Genomic DNA, 15,195 nt, shown 5'->3' on the forward strand with positions numbered 1-15,195 from the left:
TCCAGTGCTGTTGGTTTGTTCGCTAATGCACATTTTTGTGTTTTATTTCCTTTCAAATTGTTCTTTATCACCACACTGATTCAATTGCAGATAAAGGCTCGTATTATCACGGCCCAGGTAACGCAACACTGTTCAGCTCGCATGTGGTTCTTCCTCAACCATTCCCTCTCTCTCTCTCTCTCTCTCTCTCTCTCTCTCTCTCTCTCTCTCTCTCTCTCTCTCTCTCTCTCTCTTAGCCACCATCTCCTTCAGCAGCTCACTCTGGTTGACTACAGCTTGCAGTGCGTGCGTGTGTGTGTGTGTGTGTGTGTGTGTGTGTGTGTGTGTGTGTGTGTGTTAATACTAACACTGGCTTCATTCCGTAGCTCTGCTGTTCCCTCATACAGCTTGTAATATCACTTGCCTCAATAGCTCTGTGTGTGTGTGTGTGTGTGTGTGTGTGTGTGTGTGTGTGTGTGTGTGTGTGTGTATTCCAGCGAATACTCCCCCAAGCCTGATGCACTCTCCATGATGCCGCTTGTGAATGAGATTTGCTGTGTATGAGTGATTTAAACACCGATTTGAACATTATCAATTTCAGCAGAATTCACGCCGACGTCGAAGCACAAAATGAGAACATTCCTAGAACAATAAAAAGCGATCAGGGCCAGCGTAGGCACTAGGGGGCGCTGATCACCTCGACTAGCTGGAGTTATGTTTACAGTACATTTAGGGCATTTGGCAGATGCCCTTAGACAGAGCGAGTTACATTTATGGCATTCATACAACTGAGCAGCTTCGGAGTTGTGGATTTCAACTCACAACCTTCAGGCGCAAAACGAAAAGCTTTAACCACTGATCTATTATCTTCCCATTCAGTTATTTCCACCGCTGAATGATTTATTATTTATTTTAAAACAAAACCCAAAAGATTAAACCAGAAGTAAAGAATAAATTATTATATTAAACAAAGAAATAATAAACAAAGTCTGTGTGCGGTGTATTAAGATGATCATCCTGACATTAGACATATTTAGCTCAGTTTCACCAGACATAATCTGTTCTTTTAGTCCTGGATAACCTTTCTCTCTCTCTCTCTCTCTCTCTCTCTCTCTCTCTCTCTCTCTCTTTCTTTTATTGCCAGGATCACAGCGAATCAGTGACAGCGAGTTTTCCGATTACGAGGACGGAGTCGGCGTCATATCAGGTATGCACTCTTTCTCTTTCTCTCTCTCTGACCTTCTTTCTTTCTGTCTCTTCCTCCCAGACTTCCTTCTTAATGTGAAGTGTCATGTGACACGCTGCTAGTCGTTAAGAGTAATTCATTAATAATTTCTAATAATCGCCATATTAGCGTTCATTTCAAACCCTGCATGTTTTATCACTTCCTGGTTTTCGAATAGTTAATGGGTCAGCAAGGGGGTGGAGCTTCAGTTAATCAGCATTCTTGTGATCTTCCAGCTGATTTAAATAAGCCCCGCCCTTTTTGACACATCCTACAGTTTATTATTGGTTATTTGTATATTTTAGAGCATGTACCATTTAATAATATCTCTGTAGATCACCGGCACAATGGCAGAGAGTTCCAGAGCTCCACCCTGTCCGTTCCCGAGCAGGTCATGTCGTCCAATCACCGCTCTCGATCAGACGTGATGCGCAATCGCTCTCGTTCTCCGAGCGTTCCTCCTCCTCACAGGTAGAGATCTCTTCCTCACACGGCCCAGACAAAAACAGTTAAACAATTTACACCTTCAGCGTCACGTCAAGTCTTCTGCATCTTTTCTGTTCTCTTTCTTTCCATCTTCTTGTCTCACGTCTCAGTCGGAGTTTAGACCACGGCGTCAGAGGACCGGTGCATTACGGACCTCGGCATCGACTCTCAGAAGATCAATATTCTCCCGATAGGTCTGTATTCAGCAAACTTTTAGATATCGTTTGTTTTGTCATCCAGTTCACTAAAATACAGGAGGTGGACAAAATAACAAAAACTAACTGTAAAAGGGGGCGTGGCTTAAATAGTGCCACAGCTAACCACTAGTGATGAGGATTGAATCATTTTAGTGATTCGGATCTTTGAAAATGGACAAATCATTTTTTTAGTTCATTTAATCAGAAATAATATGAAATGTTACATTTTCAATAAGCAGATCCCCAACATACAACAACTTTCACTATCATTTCAATCATTTATATATGTATATATAACTGCACGTGATGCTTTGCTCGTGTGCATCCAGTAGAAAATAAACGAATCACTCTTTTAGACGACTCGTTCTTCTGAGTCAAATTAAAGACTTGTTCATAACGAAACTCCACTACTCACAAATAAACAAAATCTATGAAATCAGCCTGACAGTAGCACAATGGTAGCACTCTGGAGCACATTAGAGCACTGGGGAGCACTGTAGATCATCACGGAGCACTATGGAGCACTTGAACACTGTGGTGCACTGTGAAGGTATCTGGATTGCTGTGGAGCACTCTGGAGTACCTTAGATCATCATGAACCACTATGGAGCACTGTGAAACAATGCATTCTAGAGCACTCTGAAGTTCAGTATGGTGTCCTTCGGTATAGGTTTGTGTAATTTTGTTCTCCTCCTGCATGATGTAGGGAACACTGAGATTAACAGGTCACATATTTATATCTACTCAGTGATAATTTTGTGGTCAGAACATCCGCCCCAATCCCAAACCCCCAACCTGCTTCAGCTAAGGAGGAGGGAATGAGTTTAGGATGAGGAAAAAAGACATTAAAGAGCAGATTATTTGGTTAAGAAATTAATATATTGATAAATTAGAAGTAAGGAAAAGGAACTAATAGATATAATAAAATGTAGATTTCCTAAATCGATGTTGTGTTAGACAGTGCAAAATTTGTCACCTTTTTGCAAACCATAACAAAAGATTTTCTTCGCTCAGACGAGTATTTTGGTATGTCACATGTCTATTTTCAACAGTGTTTTTTGGAGGGGGCGTAGTTGATGAGGTCACGTGATGTCACGTGACATCAGTAATCAACTTCCCCTATTTTGCTGTCCATGTTTTTGTATTTATAGCGTTTGGTAGACAATATTATCCAGACTGACTTACAACTATATCATGTATACATCTAAGCAGGTCAGGTTCAAGGGCCTTGCTTAAGGGCCCAGTAGTGGAGCTTGGTGGTGCTGGGATCAGAACTCATAACCTTTTGGTCAGAAGTCCAACGTCTTAATTCAGTGCTAAAAAGTTAGTCAGTGGAGCATAAAGACCACCTGGGGGGTGAAAATGTTAATCTGTTTATAAAGCAAGCCTGAAAGGGTTCATCTACTGGGGTCATGTGACATCTCAGTTTCATCTCTTCCTCCTTTGTTTGCTTCATTCATTAAACCTGTTGGTTTCCCAGATCTTTCTGTCTCTGTCCTGAGTTCCTTCTTCACTCTGGTCATCTCTTCTCTTTTTCCCTGCGATTGTAGAAGCTCAGTCACTCACCCTCATCGAGTCCGAACCAGATATCACACCATCGATACGCCTTTCCAGGACCACAGGTACAGCTGAGAGTTACGCTGACGGGATGGATAGACACACCACCTCCCTCCCTCCTTCCCTCGTTCCTTCTTTCCCTCGTTCCTCCTTTCACACATGCTTTTAGATTATTGGCAGTTTTAAAACAGGAAGTATCTCTGAATTGTTCCGAATTTTTCACCTTGAACTGGATTATGAGGGAATTTGATATAAAACAACCTGAGGGTTTAAAGGATAAGCTGAACTTCTCGTCGTTTACACTCAGCTCACTTTGAGTTGTTTTTATCATTTTATCTATAAAAGGTTGCCTCGGAGTCGGTGGCATGTCTCCTCCATGTTATATATTTGTGTATTCAAGATGAACATAACAAGAACAAAATTTTGCAGGGGGTTTGCGTGTATATCCAGCCGAATCGCTCAGACAGTGGAGATACCCAGTACTAACAGGGACACGTCCTTGGAGTCTTTTATGGTGTTTGAGAGACGCCTCCATGTTCCTATTGTTTCTATGCAAAAGACTTTTTGACCAAACAAATCTAGAAATATCCAGATGTTCCTCTTTAGTTCCATTGAAAAATCCTCCCTCAGCATGAAGAACAGCTTCACACACTCTCAGCATGCGGACACTTCGTTTCTCCAAACGTTCAGATGAAATATTTTGCCGTGTCTTTTTTAAAACTCCAACTTCACTAGATGGAGATTCTTGTTCATCTCAGAGCAGATCAGTAGGATTGAGGTGCGGTGACTGGGCAGGTGGTTTCATGATAAATATCACTCCAGACGTCTGTCTGCTCTCTAAATAATACAGAACTCACAAGTGCGCTTCGGCTCATCGTCTTGTTGTACGGTGAAGTCGCTTCTAATGAGCCGCAGTCCAGACGGAACTGCATGGTGTTGAAGCGTGGAATGGGAGAAGTGTTGGTTTTCTTTTACTTTCCGGAACCTTCTCTGCTCCAAAACAAACCCAAACCATTAAATGTCCACCTCCACGTGTAAGTGTGGGGGTGAGGGAGTCTGATCACATCTTCTCTCCTGTTCTCCTTCTTACACAAGTTCTTCTGATAGAGACAAAAATTTCACATTTGGACTCCACAAAACTTCCTTCCACTCGTTCACTGTCCAGTTACTGTGTGGTTTTGCCTTTTAGTGAGTTTCTTGTATAAAAAGAGAAGGAACCTGTGTCTCAAACACTATAAAAAACCTTTCCAAGGGTGTGTCTGTTTCCAAACGTTTCATAGACCATGTACATGAATAAACAAATAAATGATAAAAAAAAAATATACAATTAAAAATAGTCAGAATAAATAGTAAATAAACAGATGAATTAGTTAAACAAATCCATAAAAGAAATAATTTTGTAAATAAATAACTGCATAAACAATTAACACAAATAAATAAATGCATTAATACACCATTTAAATCAATAATAATCTCACAAACAAACAAACAAACAAACAAACAAATAAATGGACTGTTAAAATAAAGCCATCGATAAATTCTTTAAAACATCTGCGATTGACATTTACAACCTTCACACATTGACAGGAACGGATTTTGGTGAGAAAATGTTTTATATGTTGAAGTATAAACTGAATAAAACTGAATTTAAGTTTGAGAATCGGTTCACACTGAAACCACTGAGAGCCGCCGTAACCTATTCACCCCGCCCCTTCCCCGCCCCTTTTACCCCACTCCCACACCACCCATATACCCCGGCTACTTACCCCGCCCTTCCCCATCCCTTTTACCCCACTCCTGCACCACCCATATACCCTGGCCATTTACCCGCCCCTTTTACCGCACTCCTGCACCACCCATATACCCCAGCCATTTACCCCACCCTTCCCCACCCCTTTTACCCAACTCCTGCACCACCCATATACCCCAGCCATTTACCCCACCCTTCCCAGCCCCTTTTACCCCACTCCTGCACCACCCATATACCCCACCCCTTCCCTGCCCCTTTTACCCCACTCCTGCACCACCCATATACCCCGCCCCTTCCCCGCCCCTTTTACCCCACTCCTGCACCACCCATTTACCCCGGCCAACTTCTTATAGTAAATGTACACGTTTGTATTTCAAACCAGTTCTGTTCAGAACACTTCAACTACAAATACAATGTTGGTCAAAAGTATTGGGACACCCGACTTTTCCACCAATATCTGGTTCTTCGACCAAACTGTTCTCACAAGTTGGAGCCACACAATTGTACTGGACGTCTTTGGATGCTGCAGCATAAAATTTCCCCCCCATTCAAACTAGGAGACCCAAATCTGTTCCAGCATGAGAGTGCCACTGTGCATGAAGATCTGCTCTCCATTGGTTGGAGTGGAAGATGTCCTGCTGTAGAGCTCCATTCCTATTTAACAACACTATTTGGGATAAATTGTTCATGCTGACTGCACCCCAGGTCTCCTCACCTCACCTGCATCAGTAAAGAATCAGAAGAACGGGAAGATTTTTTTATTATATTTCTGTGCTTTACAAAGAAGCACATAGGAATCTTATGGTCATGTGTCCACAAACTTTTGGCCACATTGTGTAATAAGAAGTTGAATTTTTTCTGGTGTGTGTGTGTGTGTGTGTGTGTGTGTGTGTGTGTGTGTGTGTGTGTGTAAAACCCTTGCAGTAACTTATACCCACTCTATCGGGAAGACGCCCTGAAGTTGTTGCGCTCAGCTAAGACGACCCGCAGCTACTCTCACAGGGCTTATGGTAGTTTGGAGAGGTAGCTTACTCATAGTGGATGTGTGTATCGGTGTTGATTGGATAGTTGTGTTGATTAGACTCGTTTGTGGTGACTTGTGGATCAGATTTGAGAAAGCTGAGGGCAAAATGGTCATCCCAGGAAGTGGAATTTTTTTCATTAAACTAATTATAATATTAAAAATAAAAACCAAACCGAATTCTCTCACACTCTCATCTCTTAAAAAAAACTACTTTGCCCTGAAGACGTCTCAAAAACGTACAGTTTCTCCTCTGACACTGGAATTGTGTTCTTTGTGGCAACTTTCTACAAGATGTGATGGCAGTTGTATGGATTTCATTTTCATCTCGTTCCCAATTTCAGCAGAAGAGTGTGTAGATTAGAAGAGTGTGTAGATTAGAAGAGTGGTGTAGATTAGAAGAGGGGTGGAGATTAGAAGAGTGGTGTAGATTAGAAGAGGGGTGGAGATTAGAAGAGGGGTGGAGATTAGAAGAGTGGTGTAGATTAGAAGAGGGGTGTAGATTAGAAGAGGGGTGTAGATTAGAAGAGGGGTGTAGATTAGAGATTAGAAAAGTGGTGTAGATTAGAAGAGGGTGTAGATTAGAAGAGGGTGTAGATTAGAAGAGGGTGTAGATTAGAAGAGGTGTAGATTAGAAAAGTGGTGTAGATTAGAGATTAGAAAAGTGGTGTAGATTAGAAGAGGGGTGTAGATTAGAAGAGGGTGTAGATTAGAAGAGGGGTGTAGATTAGAAGAGGGTGTAGATTAGAAGAGGGGTGTAGATTAGAAAAGTGGTGTAGATTAGAGATTAGAAAAGTGGTGTAGATTAGAAGAGGGGTGTAGATTAGAAGAGGTGTAGATTAGAAGAGGGTGTAGATTAGAAGAGGGGTGTAGATTAGAAGAGGTGTAGATTAGAAGAGGGGTGTAGATTAGAAGAGGGTGTAGATTAGAGATTATAAGAGTGGTGTAGATTAGAGATTAGAAGAGTGGTGTAGATTAGAAAAGGGGTGTAGATTAGAAGAGTGGTGTAGATTAGAGATTAGAAGAGTGGTGTAGATTAGAAGAGGGGTGTAGATTAGAAGAGTGGTGTAGATTAGAAGATGTCTTCACCTCCACCTTCAGTGCAGCATGTTTTTAGTATCGGTGTTTAGATCACAGAGACCTTGTGGAGCTTTGATAGTAAAACCTTGTTCGCTGAGTCTTCAGGCTGCTCCTGTGCTTCTGGTCTGTTCCTGGTGTTCTTGTGATGGACTGATGTTCCTTTAGAAGCTTCCCTTTCCATGTTGATGTGCTGAAGAACAGGACCTGATCCCTGTAGAGTAGAGCAGCAGGAGAAGCAGTAGCAGTAGGAACAGTGCTATGTGTGGATTTTTCTGACTGCGTGTGGTGTGTTTTGTGGTCAGGAGGATGAGGAGCGATAGAAGAATGTCTCTCTACAGCGACTCATATCAATCTCCAGAGAGGTAAAAGAGTAAAAGATTAAAAGAGTTTTAGCCAAAAAATAAGTCAAGGTTCTGCAGCACTTCACGTTCCCTCACGTGTGTTGGGAAAACGTGTTTAACTGAACATGAAGTAGAAAAAAAGGCAGGATAAGAATTAGAGTGGGACAAAAATGTAAATAAATAAAAAATTAAAAAATTAAAAACAAATGTACAATCAAATAAACATTTACTGTATAATAATATATTTAACTGCATTTAATACATTAAAATAAAAAAGAAAGAAATTTTTATTATTTTTAAATTTTTTATTAATTATTATTTAAACAATGGGCAGTAGAGAAAAATAAAGTAATTAAATAAAAATAAATGAAAAGTGCTTGAAAAGAAAAATGAATAAAATAATAACAATAAATATATTATAATCAATTAATTATTTAATTATTATTAATAAAAAAAACTTAATTGAAATGAATAAATTAAATAAATGAAATTAAGACAATCGTACAATTATATATAATTGCAGTTATACGTTTCAAAAATATGTGAAACAAGTAATAAAATGTAATTGGAATGAATGCTTTAGAAAAATAGTATAAGAATAATTAAATAGAATTTAAAGTACAATTGTCATTAATACATTAATTAAAACAAAATATGGGAATAAAAAAAAGATTAAAATAGAATAAGAAGAATTAAAGAGAACTGACAGTTTAATCGAATGTAAATGCAATTAAAAATGTTACACATAATAATAAATAATATAGAAATATAAATAGAATTTAAATAATAAAAAATATATATAAAAAGTTGCATTTACATTCTGGAAGGTGATTGTAGATATTATTTTTATGCTGTATATTTATATTTTCATATTTTATTAAAATTCATTGTCAATTTCTGGCCATCCAGCAACAAGTAACACACTTTCTTTTAGCATCGTTGCTATGATCATGTGCTGTTTGGGATGTGTGTCAAAAATCAAGCTAGTTAACTATGTTGCTAATGTTAGCTCGTAAGGGTTTTATGCTAGCTGTAGCTGTTAGCATTTTTATTCATTTTAATTTTTATTTATTTATTGAGCTCATTTGATGTGTACATGTGTAGTTTATTCATCTACATCTTCATTTCCATCCTTCATTCCCCCCCCTTCATAAAGGCATTACAACAGTCCCAATCACGTTCCCTCACCATGGCCTAATCATCTCACCAACGGATCTGCTGATGAGTACAGGTAAGAGCTCGCAGGGTCTGTACGCAGATCACATGATCACTTCAACATTCCTCACGTTATCACTGTACAGCAGGGGTGTCAAAACTTTTACCTCCAATCCACTGGAGTGGCGTCTGATCATAAGCATCAAGACGTCTGATAGAATTGCGTGCCTCCAAATATGTGTGGGAAAGTCAGTACTTTTGGCCATATTATCTGTAAAACCGGTATTTATATCGCTCAATTCTGCCCCCTAGTGGAACATCAAAGCTCTTTCCCTCAAATTTTTTATTAATCTACAGGCCACATGAGAATTATAATATAATTAAGCACATGGATTCTAAACTCATCTGTTGCACTGAATCAGAGTCGGTTTAGAGTCAGATCACATTTGTATCAGAGTCAGATCAGATTTGTATTAGAGCTAGATCAGATTTGTATTAGAGCTGGATCAGATTTGTATTAAAGCTGAAACAGATTTGTATTGGAAATTAATCAGATTTGGATCAGATTTGTATTAGAGCTGGATTGGATTTGTATTAGAGCTGAATCAGATTTGTATCAGATTTGTATTAGAGATGGATCAGATTTGTATCAGATTTGTATTAGAGCTGCTTCATATTCAGATCAGAATTGTCTTAGAGCTGGATTAGATTTGTATTAAAGCTGGATCAGATTTGGATCAGATTCGTTTTAGAGCCGAATCAGACTTGGATCAGATTTGTATTAGAGCTAAATCAGATTTGGGTCAGATTTGTATTAGAGCTGGATCAGATTTGGATCAGATTTGTATTAGAGCTGAATCAGATTTGTATCAGAGATGGATCAGATTGGGGTCAGATTGTATTAGACCTGGATTAGATTGGTATTAGAGCTGCATCAGATTCAGATCAGATTTGTCTTAGAGCTGGATCAGATTTGTAGCAGAGCTGCATCAGATTTGGATCAGATTTGTATTAGAGCTGTATCAGATTTGGATCAGATGTGTATTCGAGCTGAATCAGTTTTGTATTATAGCTGAATCAGTTTTGGATCAGATTGTATTAGAGCTGGATCAGATTTGGATTAGAGCTGGATCAGATTTGTATCAGCTGGATCAGATTTGGATCAGATTTGTATTAGAGCTGGATCAGATTGGTATAAGAGCTGAATCAGTTTTGGATCAGATTGTATTAAAGCTGAATCAGATTTGGATTAGAGCTGGATCAGATTTGGATCAGCATCTTATCAGAGCTGATCAGTGCTGCATGTTTGACACCTTTGCTGTTCATCAGCTCATCTTTCCACCACACTCCCACACCTTTTTAACCTCTTCTCCACCATGTTGTGAGATATTAACCTCCAGCTTGGTCTCTACATCAGGAACTTCCCCAAGATTGAAATTGAGCCTTCTACAGATGCAGAAAGGTATAATCACATAACCCCCAGCATCCATATCAGTCTGGAACACCGTTTCTGAACTCGTTTAAAGCTTAGCAACAATTTCAGGACTTTGACTGAACGAGTGTTTTTTTTACATTTTGCTCCAGAGAGGAACAGATACCAGAGTTCCCAGCTAGCCACCAAGTGTTTGAGGAGGATCTGAGGTAATGTTCTAGTGCAGTAGGACAAGTGTAGATCATAAAGTAGCACTAAAAGATGCTAATTGACTCCTTCTTGGTTAAAATCTACCCCCCCCCCCCACAGGTGCTCTGAGTTTCGTTTGCTAACACCTTTTCCTTCGTTCCTGTTTTTCCAGTTTTTTTTCCGTCACAGAGAACTCTGACCAGTGCATCTTTGGCATGTTGTTTTGGCACATGACACGTTATTTTCACAGGATTCTGAGGGTTTCTTTTGGTGCCATAAGCATCCGTGTGTGATGAACATTTCCGCAGGTACGCTCGCGTCGCGGCGGACAGACATTACAGGTCGAGGTCAGCTGACCAGCGGCCCATGATGGAAAGACACTTCTACACCCGTTCTCGCTCGTCCGAGCGTCCCGAACCGTCCTACATGAGGTCCATGCCGTCTTTACCCTCCAGGAGATCTGCCCCTCCTTCTCCTGCCCTAACGAGGTGATCCTGACCTGACCAATCACGGCGACTAACCCCAAGCCATGCCCCGCCCACTTTCTGTTTTCCTTCCTTTTTCTTTCGGTGCTGTTTTTCATTTGTGTTCGATCTGTAGACTAGAAACGTGAGGTCACGTTATGGTTAAAAAAAAAACTAACGTCTGTTGTTTTGTTTTTTTCTGTCACACTACTTATATTCTCCCGGGATATAATGGTGTGAATCTGGCATCCTGTCGTTTTGCTTCTTTGTTCTTGTTTTTTTTTTTTTTTGGATATTTGTTTGATTTGACTGTACTAACATTATCATTTGTTGTCGAACAGCATCCTGTTTTAGTTTTACGGCCCGTCGGCTGCGCTAACACTGCTAAAGGATGTCCGCCGCTTCTTCTTCTTCTTCTTTTCCTCCTCGCAGCCTTCTATCCTCCTTGAGCTGTGGTTGTTTTTTTCACACCGCTCCTGTTCTTTGACTTCATCACTCCTTCTGAGACGCTTCTCATGAGACGTCTGCTCAGACTCACGTCACACTCAGACCTCTTTTACTGTTTATTACACTCCGCTGAACACAAAAGCGGTCCCGATCCTGACCTTGCTTCACTCGGCGATTGAACGAAACCCGATGCTCAGAAGGTGTTATGAAGGTCTTTTGTTTGTTTGACGTGCATTTTAACTCGCGTACGGCAGTTAAAATGCGCTCAACCTGTGACATATTTACCGCTGTGAATTTGCATGCACCGATCCGGTCAAATATGTGGAGTCTAAAACCATGGGCTCGAGTATGTGTTTCCTGTCTAACCTTTATATTTTTTTTATTTTATTACATTTTTTTCAACTTTAATAAAAGGGTTGCCAAATCTTTTTTTTTTTACTGAAAAACTTTTTTACTTAATTTTTTACTTTGCTTCTGATATTTTATTTACACTGCAATAAATTCAGCTCTTAGCAGGTAAAATATCTGAAATGTAGGTAAATTTATGCCAACAAAATTAAGATTTATATATATATATATATATATATATATATATATATATATATATATATATATATATATATATATATATATATATATATTAGGGCTGTCAGTTGATTTAAATATTGAATCATGATTAATCACAAATTAATCGCACATCTATATTTGTTTGAAATGTACTTTTCAAGTGTTTAATACTCTAATCAATTATTAATGATTTATGAAAATGTATGTTTATTATAAGTGAATTCGAACTCAACATAAAGCATGAAAATATTCCTGTAAATGTTTAAAGTAATTCTGGTGTTTTAAATGGCGTAAATCATCAGGACACCAAACGGAACTTTCACTATGTTTCCACACGGACGGTTTTAATTGCCGGATGTTGCATCATGGCGGATTTTTGTGCTAATTTGAGACTCGGCGCATCAGTAAAACAAATGTTTATTGATAAAAACAGAATTTTTTTAGTAGAGTTTAATAGTTTTTTTATATCCGAGTAAAGAAAAGACGTCGTGAATAAATGTGTTGCGTTAAAGGTTTTTATGTCGCCTCTTGTTTATTTATTTATATTTGTAATGCGCAGTGTGTTCATCACGTGTTATTAAAATTAGTGTCGTTAAAATTTATTTGCGTTATCGCGGTTTTAACACAAAGTCATTTTGACAGCCCTAATTGTATATATTTATATATGTGTGTGTGTAATATATTTTATCAATGCATTAAACACATCTAGTAGTTAAAGAGACTTCACTTGCTAAGATTTTGTTTTCTTGCAGTTTATTCTTATTGACCCTCACACACTATATTACCAAAAGTATTTGGACACCAGCCATACTGTTTGTGTTTCGAAGCAGTAGCATGAAATTTTCCCTTCACTTGAACTCGGAGACCCAAACCCTGTTCCAGCCTGACACAAAGTCCACAAAGCCAGCTCCATGAAGATCTTCTTTTCATGGGATGGAGTAGAATATCTTCTGCTATAGAGCTCTAAATTCTATTGAACACCTCTAAGATGAATGGGAATGGTCTTCACACCTCACCCATGCCCTGTACTACCTGACTTCTTGTGGAACTTCTTTTTAGCAGATTGGAAATCATTAAAACAGCAAATGGGGATTAGATGTGAAATGTGGATGATGAAAAAAGCTCTAGTGTCCACAAACTTTTGGTTTTACAGTATATTTGAACTGAACGAATGAATCCGTGCCAAAAGTGATTTATTTTGCGAAAATAATATATTAATCTTTTAAAGGTAGTTGTTTTTATTTTTGAGATATATTATATAAAAAAGTTCTCTGCTTTACCATGAAATTTTGATTTATTTCTTTTTTTCTCCTGATCACGGCGCCTGCGTCTCGGCTGTGCTTTTGACCACAGTAACCGCTCGCTTCGGCTTCAGTAACAGTATTAAACCTCTTGTTTGTTATTTCAGGGCGAATCCTCGGGCCGGGTCGCTCCAAACGAGTCCCCTGGGCACGCCGGCGTCCGCACGCAGGGGCCGACAATTACCGCAGGTCCCCCCGAAGGGCTCCATTGACCGGAGTGAGTATCTCCACTCACTGTCCTGCGCTCCTTCATCGGTATCAGTGAATCAGCTGATCCGGTTCTGAGCCGTGATTGGTCACATAATCCATGAATGCAAAACAAAAACCCTCCAAAAGGATGCTGTGTTTTTACTGAGGGTCACAATTTGGCAGAAATTCCAGACTTTTCTAGACACAGCTGTGTGTTACTGTAGTGAGTGTTCTGTTCTTGACCTCGTCTTTTCCCAGATAATGGAGAGGGCGTGGCAGAGCCTTACGAAGGTGTGTAGTGTGTGTGTGTGTGTGTGTGTGTGTGTGTGTGTGTGTGTGTGTGTGTGTGCACTCCTGCGGTTTGTACCGGTCCCTAGAGCCATGTCTCGTTACTGTGTGTGCTGTTTGTCTGGAACGTCAAAGACACCTCATTTGTGTGACAAAACAATGTGGTTACTGCAGTTTATTTTTGCGATCTATATTAGTCAATATTTATACATGTTTGGGGGTGTTGTGAGGGACGTTGTTGTGTGTGTGGATGTATATGGGCGGTGTGTGTGGTGGTGTTGTGGGGACGTTGTTGTGTGTGTGGGGGTATGTGGGTGGGATGAAGGTGGGTGTGTGTGTGTGTGTGGGTGGGTGTGGGTGTGTGTGGTGGTGGTGTTGTGGGGAAGTTGGTGTGTGTGTGGGGGTATGTGGGTGGGTTGAAGGTGTAGGGGGTATGTGGGTGGGATGATGGTGTGGGTGTGTGAGTGTGGGTGAATGTGGGTGTGGGTATGTGTGGTGGTGTTGTGGGGAATTTGGTGTGTGTGGGGGTATGTGGGTGGGTTGAAGGTGTAGGGTGGTATGTGGGTGGTCTGAAGGTGTGGTGTGTGTGGGGTGTGTAGTGGTATTGTGGGGAGTTGGTGTGTGTGTGGGTGTATGTGTGTGTGGTGGTGGTGTTGTGGGGAAGTTTGTGTGTGTGTGTGTGTGTGTGTGTGTGTGTGTGTGTGTGTGTGTGTGTGTGTGTGGGGTGTGTGTGTGGGGTGTGTGTGTGGTTGTGTTGTGGGGAATTTGGTGTGTGTGTGGGGGTATGTGGGTGGGTTGAAGGTGTAGGGGGTATGTGGGTGGGATGAAGGTGTGGGTGTGTGTGGGGTGTGGGGTGGTGTTGTGGGGAGTTGGTGTGTGTGGGTGTATGTGTGTGTGTGGTGGTGTTGTGGGGAAGTTGGTGTGTGTGTGTGTGGGGGGCTATGTGGGTGTGAGTGTGTGTGGTTGTGTTGTGGCGGAAGTTGGTCTTTGTGTGGGGGTATCTGGGTGGGATATAGGTGTGGGTGTGTGTTTGTGTGTGGGTGAATGTGGGTGTGAGTGTGTGCGGTGTTGTGTGGGGGTATGTGGGTGGGATGAATGTGTGGGGTGTGTGTGTGATTGTATGTGGGTGAGATGAAGGTGTGGGTTGTGTGTGGTAGTGTTGTGGGGAATTGGTGTGTGTGTGGGGAGGTATGTGGGTGGAATGAATGTGTGGGGGTGTGTTTATGTGTGGTGGTGTGGGTCTGGGTTTGGTTGGGGGTGTTTTTGTGGGTCAGTGTAAGGGTGTGTGGTGGTGGTATAGTGTGTATTTAATTTTTGTCCAAAACTTCAGATATTTGACATTTCTTCTCGTCTGATTTCTCTCTGTGATCGGGGCGAAGCCTCTGTGAATGAAGTTGTAGCAGGATCTGTGACTCCGCCCCTCGAGCAGCCCCCTGCCCCGCCCCCAGTACCACAAACAGCGCCTGGTAAAGCTTTATAGGAGATATCAGAGTAGACCTGTAGATCTGGTGTTGCCTGAACATTTGA

The 15,195-nt window shown here is 40.6% G+C and overlaps 1 protein-coding gene across 1 annotated transcript in view; it reads left to right on the forward strand.

Annotated features, from left to right (window-relative positions):
* Positions 1 to 15,195, forward strand: part of rims2b (regulating synaptic membrane exocytosis 2b) — a 79,115-nt gene that overhangs the window by 45,158 nt on the left and 18,762 nt on the right. The window contains exons 16-28 of the mRNA XM_046834500.1: positions 91 to 117; positions 1,124 to 1,186; positions 1,540 to 1,675; positions 1,801 to 1,884; positions 3,438 to 3,509; positions 6,119 to 6,217; positions 7,598 to 7,657; positions 8,793 to 8,867; positions 10,209 to 10,253; positions 10,376 to 10,432; positions 10,721 to 10,900; positions 13,299 to 13,408; positions 13,639 to 13,671. Of these exons, the coding sequence (XP_046690456.1) occupies positions 91 to 117; positions 1,124 to 1,186; positions 1,540 to 1,675; positions 1,801 to 1,884; positions 3,438 to 3,509; positions 6,119 to 6,217; positions 7,598 to 7,657; positions 8,793 to 8,867; positions 10,209 to 10,253; positions 10,376 to 10,432; positions 10,721 to 10,900; positions 13,299 to 13,408; positions 13,639 to 13,671 (1,041 nt within the window). The remainder of the gene's footprint in view (positions 1 to 90; positions 118 to 1,123; positions 1,187 to 1,539; positions 1,676 to 1,800; positions 1,885 to 3,437; positions 3,510 to 6,118; positions 6,218 to 7,597; positions 7,658 to 8,792; positions 8,868 to 10,208; positions 10,254 to 10,375; positions 10,433 to 10,720; positions 10,901 to 13,298; positions 13,409 to 13,638; positions 13,672 to 15,195) is intronic.

The sequence above is a fragment of the Silurus meridionalis genome, chromosome 22, assembly GCF_014805685.1.
Source record: "Silurus meridionalis isolate SWU-2019-XX chromosome 22, ASM1480568v1, whole genome shotgun sequence".
NCBI lineage: Eukaryota > Metazoa > Chordata > Actinopteri > Siluriformes > Siluridae > Silurus > Silurus meridionalis.